The 12,892-nt window shown below is 39.2% G+C and overlaps 1 protein-coding gene across 1 annotated transcript in view; it reads right to left on the bottom strand.

The window, feature by feature from the left end:
* The window catches only part of LOC119736748 (receptor-type tyrosine-protein phosphatase kappa-like), a 35,771-nt gene that overhangs the window by 2,573 nt on the left and 20,306 nt on the right, over positions 1-12,892 (bottom strand). Inside the window, exons 7-31 of the mRNA XM_038210759.1 lie at positions 12,627-12,887; positions 12,396-12,530; positions 12,128-12,283; positions 11,594-11,689; positions 11,307-11,348; positions 10,709-11,017; positions 9,244-9,534; positions 8,866-9,153; positions 8,503-8,720; positions 8,168-8,237; positions 7,805-7,910; positions 7,402-7,481; positions 6,708-6,940; positions 6,278-6,365; positions 5,877-5,953; positions 5,553-5,589; positions 5,229-5,326; positions 4,821-4,940; positions 4,345-4,496; positions 3,571-3,706; positions 3,143-3,292; positions 2,716-2,815; positions 2,336-2,412; positions 1,845-1,979; positions 1,049-1,177 (exon numbers count right to left, since the gene is read on the bottom strand). Coding sequence (XP_038066687.1) covers positions 1,049-1,177; positions 1,845-1,979; positions 2,336-2,412; positions 2,716-2,815; positions 3,143-3,292; positions 3,571-3,706; positions 4,345-4,496; positions 4,821-4,940; positions 5,229-5,326; positions 5,553-5,589; positions 5,877-5,953; positions 6,278-6,365; positions 6,708-6,940; positions 7,402-7,481; positions 7,805-7,910; positions 8,168-8,237; positions 8,503-8,720; positions 8,866-9,153; positions 9,244-9,534; positions 10,709-11,017; positions 11,307-11,348; positions 11,594-11,689; positions 12,128-12,283; positions 12,396-12,530; positions 12,627-12,887 — 3,584 coding nt within the window. The remainder of the gene's footprint in view (positions 1-1,048; positions 1,178-1,844; positions 1,980-2,335; positions 2,413-2,715; positions 2,816-3,142; positions 3,293-3,570; positions 3,707-4,344; positions 4,497-4,820; positions 4,941-5,228; positions 5,327-5,552; positions 5,590-5,876; positions 5,954-6,277; positions 6,366-6,707; positions 6,941-7,401; positions 7,482-7,804; positions 7,911-8,167; positions 8,238-8,502; positions 8,721-8,865; positions 9,154-9,243; positions 9,535-10,708; positions 11,018-11,306; positions 11,349-11,593; positions 11,690-12,127; positions 12,284-12,395; positions 12,531-12,626; positions 12,888-12,892) is intronic.

Raw genomic sequence — 12,892 nt, 5'->3', positions numbered from 1 at the left:
GTCTGACCTAACCAAATAATATTAGAATAGTTAATGCTCAGTGCTCTCCGAGAGCATTAAAACATGTTTAGCAAGCTTTGGGACTGGGAACATAACATTCATGCTAGCCTTGACCAATGCTGTCAAGCCAAGCTTTTTCCCTGAACTGTCCGGCAGCCGTTTTACCCTACTTGTCACGGCAACGTACGCCGCTAGCAGCCCCCTGGCTAGCTCCGCTTGCCTGTACTGTACTTGTCACGGCACACGTACGCCGCGCGCTTTGCCGGTACGTATACAGTACCTACGTACGTACGTACTACGTGCACCCCATGCAGTAACCAATACGCAGTCGCAGTCGAGGCGAAAGACTTCCGTGTGACTCCCACGGCATGGTTACTGTATACTGTACAAGTCATGTACATGTACTGTACATGTACGTGTACGTACGTCCGTGTGCGGATTTGTGTTAGGAGCACATCGCGCGCGCAGTACAGGCAATTCGCAAGCGGAGCTAGCTAGCCAGGGGCCGGGGGCTGCGAGCGGCGTACGTTGCCGTGACAGTAGCAACGACTGCCGGACAGTTCAAGGAAAAAGCTTGGCTTGACAGGACAGCATTGGTCAAGGCTACATTCATGCAAAACCAGTTCAGATATCATTTAAGGCATATAGGAACGTTTGCTTGTCATACATTTTGTTCGTTTCCAATAACACCACTCAAAATCCAAACAAGAATATTCAAAACCTAACCTGTGGAAGTTTAAGCTCAGTGGATATTACACTTCCAAAGAAAACGGTATAAACCCATGCACGACCTTTTGATCACGAAACACGATTTTGTCTATTAATATCTTTGTTTCGAAACAAAAATCATTCAATTGACTGACGGTTGGAATTCACCAACATTTCTTAATTTCTTCCCAATAACAGTAAACCAGACGGAATAATTTCACGATGTGTTTTAAGAACAATATAGGATCTTTCATATCCAAGGAAGCTTAATAATTCGGTATGTTACTTTTGGGATAAATGCAAATGATCATGTATGCAGTTAAAGTTTTGTGTAATATACCGCGTTATTGGTGTTCCTTAGCGTGAAGGTGCATCGTGTCACACTGTCGGATTGCTTGGTCTGGATGAGTTCGATAGACAGCTTGCCAAAGTTGATGGTTCCCTCCTCCGGCCAGTAGCGACACATGGTCTATAATCACAAGACAAACGAGTTATTTTAATACTAAAATCCTTGGTATTCTTTTGTTCACAGACGTTCTCTTAAAGCAATTTCTGAAAAAAGGTTATGACTTAATAAGAAATGTATCACCTAATAGTTTCTAAATGAAAAGAGAACAGCCCTGTCTTTGATTTCTAAAATGAGAATATTTTGTTTTCAAAATGAACAGGGAGATTTCATTCAAGAGCACACGAATCTTCTGCATCTCCTAAGAAAGATATGCACCCAAAGTATACAAAACCCTCCTGAAGTATCACGTACCAGCGAATTGGTAAGTTAGTAAATATTATAATTTAATTGGGAGACATTGCATGAACGTGTGCAGAAACAATTCTGAAATGTTATGACACTTAACCCTAACCTACACTAAATAAATGTGGGTTTTGCATACTGAGGATTCGATTTAGGCTCTATTTGCGACATTAAACATATGTCCAGAAATAGGACTTGGATTATACCTTTTTGTCTCCCTATAAGCAAAAAGTGTCTCCCTAATAAGCCGTCTGCGTACTGAAATATCGTTAAATATCAGTCGATCATGCAAGGGGATATTTACTCGTATAATCCATATTAATATTTCATGATAAGAAACCATCGTAACTTTTGGAAATGAGATTGACATGAGCTGTCTTCATACCTTATCGTTGGCATCAAAGGTGTTCAGCATCACAATGCTGGTCGCTTTGTGGTCGTACATCAAGCGCCAGAAATCAGTGACAGTGTTGGGCATGGGCATCTGCGTACCGATGTACATGCTCTTTTTACGGTAGCCCTTTTGGAAAGAGAAATTTGAAAATCTTTTTAAATAAGTAATATTGTGTAGACATTTAAAAACAATGTGTTAAATCTTACCATTTTGCGCAACTCAACAGGGATGTCATTTTGTTAAAACATAATATTGTCATTTCTGTACATGACTAATACTACATTAAAACTACCGACAATTGAATTTGTTGAAGTTTTTTTCTGAGCTTCACCGCGAAACATTGCAATGTTTTCTATTTCACCGGTTCTTGAAAAAAAAACACCCTGAAACAAAATACAAATTCCTATAATTGTAGTAGTCGAAAATTGGAAGTCGTGAATAATTGTGGTACTCAGTGCTAACTGAAATAATCAGATACTTACTGGCAAAAAGGTTGCGTTGATGTAGTTGGTTTCATCTTCTTGGACACTGGTAAACAGATATGGTCTTGAGCGGTCACCTGAAAAGCAATCAATCATGATGAAATAATTAGTTCAAAGAACACGGATAAAATCTTCCCGAAGTGACAAATAGGTCATTTTGATGGTGGCAATGATGCATTGGAAAATGTAATAATGCCAAAATAAGTGATTCACTTAAATGATGAGAAGCATCAGGTGTTGCGCCATTAAGGGTTGGTCATACGGGTTTGTTCACCAATGTCATTTCGACAGCACTTGATCGCTAATAGTAGGCCTGTCGCGACATTCATGATACAGAAAGATATAAATGCATAGACGCTCAAATTATTGTCTGGACTCACTTGGTATAAAATCCGGATATCTGTTCTTGTCCTTGTTCTCAGGGAGCTGTCCTGACATATTTTCGACTTTACCTCGCCTGTCACTCAGCTGGATCAAAGTCTGAAAAAAAACCAATTGAATTGTAAAAGAAAATGCTGGGTGAGAAAATGATTTCTTGGCAAATTGTGATTTTCACTTGATTGATTTGCATTATAAGGGGAGACAAAGGGACCTACGTGCCTACTGATTGAAAACAGAAATCAAGCAGAAGGAATCAAAAGGTGCACATATATAGTTAAAACAGTATGATAATAGCCTCTTTGAGATAAGTTGTACACAGGTGTATTTGGAATGGGTACATTTGGTTAAGTACAGAAGAGTTTATCGACTCAAGAGAGCGCCCTCCCATTGTCTCAAACATAACATCCAAAATGGCTTCTAGCTTACCGCGAACTGTTTCTGAAGGCCTGTTTCCTTCACCCCTTTGTCCTTCTTTTTCAGAGCCGTCAGTTTCTGGCGGAAGTCTGCAACGCTGTAGGTCGTGTCTCCTGTCACAGAGGCAGCCAGAAGAGCGTCAAAGATGAACTTGTATTGCTCCTGAATACAAAAGATGCATTTTACAATTGATGAATTGTTTTCTAGAATTGTATTTAGCAGAATAAATGGCACGATCTAAAAGATGACAAGATTAAACTGCATTAACAAGTTGGTTAATGAAACGAGCACTTCTATCTTCTGTCTAGGTTCTAACTTCGGTGCTTTAGACTACATGCCATCGATACTGTATACCAAAACAAAAGTCACAACAGTTTCTCCTAATTTCTACATGCACTTCGCTTATTGTTTGATTGTTCAAAAGTATATTGGTAACTTACCGGTGTCTGCACCATCTTGATTCGATTCTGTCTCATTTGGTAGATGAAGCCAAGAACATCAACTTGTCCTTCCTGCGCCATTTGTAGCTGCATTGAATCAAGGGCGATGTATGTACCAGTGCGTCCCACTCCGGCACTGGATTATATAGGTGTAAACATCAATTCAAAAAAATGGCAAGAAAATGTGTTTTTGCGTATTTCATCAGATAATACCACAATTGGATAGATAAGTTTATCAAAATATCTGCCGAGATCCACAGTTTATTTATATTGACGAACAAAAGTATTATAGGAAGGTTTATACTAATACCAATACACGTTTAGATAAAACATGTAACCAAATATTGTTCTGCGTTTTAGCGTTGCGGAGTTTTACAGAATTATGTTAACAATATACTATCTCCTAAACTGCAAATTCTCTAATTCTGAATGTGACTTTTCTCCCTGCTACTATGAGTTAATTTTGCGATATCCTTTTTTGGGGGTGGGTGGGAATATGTTAAATGTACATTAATATGATTGGTTTTAAGCAAACATACATTACTCATGGAACAGCAAAACACTGAACATTAAAGATTAACATTTGAAATAACTTTAATGAAATGCCATATCCTGTACCATCACGCATTCATCACCAGTGTACAAAGCTTAACCGATAGAACACAAAACCCCGGATGTCATGACCTGCATTTTGAACAGGGCAGAGGTCATGACATCCAAGCCAACAGTGTGGGGGCGCTGTTCCATTGTAATTACTGATACATTCGACTTTACCTGCAATGCACCATCGTGCGTCCAGGGTTATGATGTCCATTGACCAATCGCAGGAAGTTGAGCAATGGTGCTGGGTACTCTGGCGGCTGCATGTCGGGCCAGGTGGTGTAGTGGAATTGCTTCAACGATCTGTTACTTTCTTCACAGCCAACCTGTATGAATAGTCAGTTTGCATTTAATATTCATGCTTCTCAACAAACTCAGCGCTCAGATTTTCTAAAACATTAATCCAGCCTTTTTAAATAAAGTCTTGGTATTTTTTTTTGAAATGCATTACTGTGTCACTTTACTGGTATAATGACATGGTTGTTGCTTATGTTTGTCAAAATAAACAACCCAATTAAAATTCCCCGCCCCCAAAACAACACTTAAGTATAATTTAGATCACGCTTTGTGCCACGCCGGCATCAAGTAAATATTATGATAAATCCAAAAATGAACCAAGCCTCCCTGACCCAAATAGGTCTGGAGATTACCTGGTGAATGCTGAAATTGCGAATGGTGTAATCCAGGAAGACATCCTCTTTGTCTGTAGTTACCACGATGCCTGAGATGGTGGTAGATCCGGTATCAGCCCAGTATTGAAGGCACTTCCTCTGAATACAGAAACAAATATATAAAATGGCTTGACCATGTTAGATAAAAGGATACCTTTGTTTAGATGAATTTAGAAATCAAATCATTAGAGAAATACAACGTGTTGTTTCTTGCTTTGTCGTAGTTCTTGTGTTATTTTGTTTCCAAGATTAATGCCTTTGGGTTGCTTTAATCTTTCTAGAGATTACCTTTTCCAATATCTTTCTATTTGTTAATAAAATTAAGCATAATTTTAATTTTCAATAACGAAATCACCAAAATAAAATAAAAATAAAAATCAACACTACCTTGCCGTTCTCAACCGGATTTGTGAGCATGACAATCTTATCGATGCCCAACTGCCAGACCATTCTCCAGATGTCTTTGATAGACGCCTTGTTGGCTCCTTCAAAGTAAATAACAATGGGTTAGTTAATACATTGCAGTAGCACCATGTATAGTCACATCTGTTTGTTCATTTATGTGGTTCTGAAAAGAAACAGTTTGGTAATTAAACAGTGTACTCTGTCAATAACAGTTGTTAGATAATTCGATGGTCGCATTACTCGATTTTATGCACGCCGAAATCAATCTACCAGACAAAATTACGTCACATTTGCGACTGCATTTACCTTGGCTGGCGACGTACTTGTTCTTCGTCTTGTATCCCTGCAAAGCAAAGGCAATTAAAAACGTATTGATTTATTTTAATTTGGCTCAAACTAACATCCCACAAGATAATTGATTTGATAACAATTTGTCAAAGAATCTTTGCAGCAAAATGTACTAATTCATATCTTGTGTTCAAACAGGTGATGGAAATAATTTCATTTGACATTTAATTTTCGTTTGAACAAATACGTCTGACTAAGTCTGGATTTGAACCTGCGTCAGCTGGAATACCTCATCGGTGTTTAACTTAGCTCAAACGAATTCATCATCAGATAACGGCTTACATTGATATAGCAGGCATTGATGTAGTCTGAATGGGGATCACCCTCCAAGGGGTCAAGTACAACACGGGAATGGTCATCTGCGTACAAAACATGGAACAAAGTTGAACAAAACAAAACTAAAACAATGACTCCACTTCAAACGATGCTTCTAAAAAAATGTGACATATTTTTTTTTACATCATATTGTATCCGGAAAATGGAGATGATCCTTATCTTACAAGCTTACATTAATTGCCACTTTAAATGTACTTATTTTCGCAACCTTTACAAACCTCCAAATTGACTGCATGGTTAAACTGTAAACTTTTATTGCAATGAACATTGTTGTAACAATTTGAACAATGCTGCATTAATATAAACAGTGCTATCAAATGTATACCAAAATAAACAGAAATACACACATGCAATGACATTGACGTATCGGTTCTTGGCCCTGTTCTCTGGTTTCGCTGCCACTGTCCATGGATAAAGTTGACCATCGGGAAGCGACTGATGTATACAAAAACAAATTATGTTTCATTATTTTATTAATGTTATAGTTGGTTTTCCACGTTTAGTCCAGTGTGCATATTGTGTGAATTTACCACAACAAAACTAAGTACTTTAGGAAAGAAATGTATCAGTAATGAAATTGAAATAGCTATACCCCAAAATGGATGAAAATAGAGACACGATACTTTACATTGTAAACACTGCGTCTTATACAGATGGCTTTCAGCTGACATAAAGTGCTAGACAAGTGACTCCTTTCTCTTGATCGGATCGAAAAATTGTTCAATCGGGGTACTTCGTAAGAGGCAAGTTGTGCGTGGTTTTATAAGGCGTATTTACCTTGTAGTCTGCTAGGAATCCGTTATCACCCATCGCCTCCTTCTGGCGGATGTATTCAGCAAGCTCTTCCTTCCGGACGGAAGGTGGTGGTACGAATTCCAGCTGTTCATTGCCCCCTTCTTCTGCTGATTGCTCTGGCCCGGCCTGCTTCTGGCGTGGTTTACGAGGGGACTTGGATTTATGGCGGTGGGGTTTATCGCTGACTGCTGCTCCATCGTTGACATTACTGTTAACTGAAGATTTTTTATCAGTAAAACAAAGACTGAATTACCGCTGTGATTCTTGAGAGTCACCATATGTCTTCAAAATAACTTTCTGGAAAGTGATTGCAGATTGAAGATCATTTAAAAAATAGCTATTAAACTTGACGCGACAACATAAGATATGAGACGCCACATTCAAATACTTAAATACTTAAGTTATTTTTATGCGAAATATTTACATGAAGTCAAAATATGTGTTTGTACTTGTCGGGTTGACTGATATCATTTTCCAAGTGGCTCAACCTGGAGTATACTGGATAATGTTGCACCTATTATATATTCAGTTCAAAAACTTGATATAACATAAATGTTTTTCAAAATGCACGAACAGAAAAATACATGTTAAGACGAGCAGAAATGACTGTTTTCGGTTTTGCAATTGTGCTGTCACTGATGAAGAAAATAAATTTGCTAAGAAATTGAAGGTTTACCGCGAGTCAAAGTTGGAGCCTTTGCGTTCAGTGGAATGTCAGATTCATCACTGTGTTGTTTTCCCTGTCTGGCTCTCCTCCTTCGAAAGAAACACCAATCAAGACAGGCAAATGAACCAAATTGATTGAATGGATTGATATAGCCTAAAACATCTGTACCTTTATTGCATGAAATATATTATTGTCTAAAGTATTCTAAAGTGGAAAAGGGATTCTTGGAGGAGGATCAAAGCTTGACAACTTTTCTTTTTGTCAAAGAAGAACTGTTGCAAAGTTATACGTGACAAAAGATAACAAGCTTGTTGATTTACTGTTTTGGAGCATGATACACAGGTTAGGTGTCAGTTAGTAGCTAGTTTAGATCTGTGACAATTTCTAATCAAGTTTCGTTTTTGATGGTTACCTCTTGTAGACTACAAAAGCAACGACAAGACCCAAAGCGAGGATGACAACGACGACCGCGACAGGTACTATCACGGCAACTTGCGAAGGGACTTCGAATTTCTTTGCTGCGAAACAAAGATCGACAAACACAAGGTTAGTCATGAAATATAGATACTACATATATGGAATCTTTCAGCAATCAAAGTGTTTCATTTCATCGTTCAGTCTGTCTAGACTGCACTTTAAAACTATTGACGGTGAACGCCATCACTTTGCAATTTGTCAACAAAACTCAAGGAAATAAAATATCTTAATTACTAGAGAAATATAAAATGACCAAAACACTAAAAATCAAAGATTGCGACAAGAAGCATTACCATACCTTCGATTAGGGTGGTCGCAAATACTTTTTCACTCCACGGACCTGCGCCAACAGACGTTTCAGCTTGCACCTTATGACATTTGAATAAAAGAGTATCATTATAAAAAATCGCGAAGAGTGTGATTTTATCCTGTTCTCGCATGCAGTAAAATCGGTCGTTTTTTTTTTTTTAAATAGCCTGCATGCAAGTTATGAATTATTTACTCATCATGTTAAACAGCACCCGTAAAAGAAAATACAATTTATGCCACAAAAAGTTGCTAGGACATACGGGCTTTTGAAATCAAACGTCTCCAGATTTTGATAATTCTGTTTAGAAATGACAAAGTATTTACCTGCAAGAAGTGTGTCTCATTCGTTTCAAGGCCCGTTATCTCATACATTAATTGCACCACATTGTTGATCAGCGTTTTGGTTCCTGACTGTCCACTCATCCAGTACCTAACGGTGTAATGGATGATAATTCCTTGTGGAGGGTCGGGTTCTGACCACTGGAGAGTGATGGATACGTAATCAACGTTCTGAATTGCAACATCTAAGGGTACTGTGGGCTCTGTGTGACCAACGATCAAGCAATCAGGGTGAAGTTTAAGAAGGCATATGCAAGCGTTAGTAAATGATGGCTATTAAAAAAGGCAGCCATTAACAAGAACTTTTGGTCAAAGTTTTAAGTAATGGTATTTTCAAACAGCACGTACCTGCTTCATTAGTTCTCTGATCGACAACGTCACTGTATGGCCCTGCCCCAGCACTGGTGTTTGCAGCAACTTGAAAACTGTAGTTAGTGAAGGGGATTAAACCATTTATCTCAACTTGTTCGGCTGTGAATACATTGAAGATGAGTCGTGACCCTGGTCCACTCAGCTTGTACGTGTAGCCTGTGATTATGCCACCTCGGCTTCCACACGCTGGCTGACTCCAGGAGAAAGTCAGGCTATTTTTTGATGTTGAAGTGACGGTAACTTGCTGTGGTGGTGCAGATGGCGCTAAAGGAAAATAGTTTAAGATGGATCAGATTGAATTGAGCTGATCCGTATGCGCAAAATTGTAGGTTTATAACTGGAAAAAGGTGTTACCTTTGGTGCTGGTATGAACACTTGTTGTAACTGTTTCTCCGGAGCTTTCATTCACTTTGGCGAAAATTTGTATCTCGTACATCGAGTTGGCGAACAGACCAGGTATCTTTGTCGAAGTAGTTCCAGAACAAAGACAGTGCTGGATGAAGGTAGGCGGGTTGATGGATTGGCAACCCTCTTTGTTTTCCAGCGCATATTGCACGGAGTAGTTGGCACAGTACACCTCACGCCAGCTGAGTGTGACACTGGCAGAATCGTAAGAAGTCACCATCACAGGGGAAACGGAAGGATCTGACACACACACACACACACACAAATATAACCCATGGAGCGTTTATTCGCAAGTTGTACTAATTATCATCATTGAATGCCCACAGCTGATAACTATCAAACTGGTAACACTCAGTGTTGTAGGCGAGTACCAAGTTTTCCGAGTACACACAGTGCCGAGTACGGGTCGAGTCCGAGCACTTTTAGTTGAGTCCTGGGCCAAAAATCAGAGTTCGAGTTTTTCAGAGTCCGAGTTCGAGTACAAAGATATCGAGTACATCCCGAGTACATTTTTAAACTAAAGCATTATGGAAATTAGCACCGTTACTTACATGTGATATGTAAAGTAATTACCCAGTATTCCAAGAAATTAACACGTACACATATTAAAAAGTGTTGTTTTTGCTTGGAATTCTTGATTTATTGACGATTTTCCTCATTCTGAAGGTTAGGACAAGAGTCAAAGGTGCTTATTGAAGTTGGAAGTTGTTCCAGACTTCTCCGAAATCTGCAGCCCACATGACTTGCTTACTGCGCTGTGCTGCTTCTGTCCGTTAGCGAAATATTCCTTGTGATCTCTAAACCCCCAAGATATAATTTCTGACAAAAAAACATGTCTACGTCTGGATCGAACTCGAAAATGTCTCGCGTTTCCAACAAAGAGTGGTGTGCACAACCTCCTCCCCACGGATACGATCTTTCCGCACCTTGTTAGTTAGAATGTGATGAACGCACATGCAGCCCATGGAAAGAAGGTTGCGATTTATTTCGCTGGTATTCTTGTAGTATTCAGTAGGAATAGGACAGTAAAAAATGTGCACCAGCGATACTGCGAGCGCTGCCAATACCCATTCACATATGCTCGATTTAGAGTCGATAAAGAATTAATACTTTCATCATTTTCATATACACTCTGTGAAATTTTGGTCAAAGTTTAGAATCGAAAAATTAGTATCGAAAAAATCCGAATTTTCTTTCGAGTACTGCGCGACTGTGATCGAGTTCACCGAGTACAATTTGTCGAGATAAGGGACGAGTCCGAGTACAAAATTACGAGTTCGTGCCGAGTTCTTGTTTTTTCGAGTACTTATGATCGAGTACGGGCCAAGTACTTATTGGTACTCGAGTTGTACGAGTACGCCAACACTGGTAACACTTAGTTATTGATTTCAGAAAAGTGGCTCTTTCTACTCACTCTCTTGTTTAAGCGTGGTTCCTGATGTCGACGCTTCAAGTCCTTGCGTACCATTGTACAGAGGGCGAATGTAAACCATATAGGTTGAATTAGATATCAAACCAGTGATGACACGACTGGTAGTTGGACCATCGATTGGACCTGGAAGTGACCTGGACCGCTGTGGAGATTCAATCTCTTCACATTGGCCCCTGTTTGTCAATGCATACTCCAGTATGTAGCCAGAGACACATGGATCTGGTTGCCAGGAAACTTGTAGTTGATATCGATCGATTGGCATCACTTTTAGTCCTAGAACGCCATTGTCAGCTACAATGGAAAGACGGGTGCAGCAATGACAGTGACCAGATAAAATGATCCGACAAAGTTATAATGATAATACAATGTACAACAGTTGAAGCAGTGTTACTGAAAAAATAGCATTGTACATGTTCATCCAGTGTAGTCTGTGGCCTCATTCCCTCTTTTCCCCCTGTTTTATCTGTAAGCTCATCTCCTTCCTCGAGAGGGTGCAATGTCATAATGTCTGTTTTGATTAAGTTTAGATAACGGGTCATAATCATACTTTGTGTAAATGAAAGAAATGTAATCATCTTACTAGAACACTGGCAGTTACTTCCGAAATAGAGTGGTATGCAATCTGGAATGAAAGACATACACTGTACATTTTAGTATATTAGTTTTTCCATGGTATAACGTATCTATACACTTGTTTAAATGTGTAAACATTCTTTGGGCTTCTCCCTATTACCCAAGTGTGTCCTTACAACTTAAGTTTACTTTGAAAAACAAATAATTCGAATACTTCAACTGTCGCTTCTGATTGTCATAGTAAAATATAATCCTTCAACAAGCTTGTTGCGATACAAGTCTGTGTTCTCTTACTTCCAGTACATTCTCCCGTATCCTTTTCGCAGGAATCGCCAGATGGACAGTGACATGTCTGCTTACAGTCGGCTCCATACTTCCCTTCAGTACATTCTAATTTTGATAAAAAAAAACTCGAGTGAATCAAGGTGGCAACTTGGGACATGAGATAGTGCTTGCCCTATGTCAAGACCGTTGGACAAGAACATTTCTGATATGGAAAGTATCCGCTCACAGCAAAATGGTCATTTCATGCAATAATAGGAGTTTCATGTCATTTGTTGGCAATTTGGAAACCCTTGGTCTTAAATTAAAAAAAATAGTGAACAACAATAGACCTATAGAAAACAATACTCGTCAAGAAACAGCAAGGCTCAACAGAGACTAATTGGAAAGAACATCTCTGATATTATCAATATCAACTGAAGAAAAAGCCAAATTAGAAAAAAAGTAGTTAGTTTGTTGGCAATCTGCAGATTCTTGGACTGAATATAAATATCAACGAGTACCCAACACGAAATAGTGGACAAGTTTTTGATAATTCCATAATACCTTGCATACAGTCTAGTCCCATATACCCAGCAGCACAGGAGCATCCGTAAGGATCAGGAAGACAAAACAAACGACCCCGGCAAGCGTCGTTGTGTGGATCAGCGCTATCAGAACAGGTATGACTAGCATTCTGGCCAAAGATGTGACGCCCGTGAACTGAATGTCAGAGAACGACATCACCAGAATTAAAATTAAAAGGTTAAACGGAAACAAAATATTTGTTACACAAGAAGAAAACTTAATATCAATATCATATGTTTATTGTTACCTTGCTGGCAATATTCTCCGCTGAATCCTGGAGCGCAGATACACGTTCCCGTCTTGTCATCACAGATACCTCCATTGTAGCATCGACGACATGTGTTCTGACATGAATCCTGGCCCCACATTCCTGCGGCACAACCTGTATATACATGTGTAGAATGATCGCAATAATGATATTTAGAAAACAAAATCTTATACTTTGAGGCAGTTATAGGCAGAAATGCTAAAGAAATACCTCTCACAATAAGTCTCATGAATCCATGTTGTTGTTGACTTTCTTGGCCAGAGACGAAGCAGCTGTATATTCCTCCATCATCTACAGCAGCGTTACTGATATTCACACTTAGCTCGCTGTTCCGTGCTGTGTCATCGCCATTATGCTTCCATCTGTAGTTGCTGTTAGCAGATGAATTCACATTCTCCATCTGTAGTGCCACCGACTCTCCGATATTAGCAATCTGTGTTCGCTGTGTAGGTCGTGTATGGACTGTGCCGTCTGCA

The sequence above is a fragment of the Patiria miniata genome, unplaced genomic scaffold, assembly GCF_015706575.1.
Source record: "Patiria miniata isolate m_02_andy unplaced genomic scaffold, ASM1570657v1 HiC_scaffold_3, whole genome shotgun sequence".
NCBI classification, from domain to species: Eukaryota; Metazoa; Echinodermata; class Asteroidea; order Valvatida; family Asterinidae; genus Patiria; species Patiria miniata.
Note: the sequence above shows the minus strand (reverse complement) of the source record. Positions and strands in the feature narration are given on the sequence as shown.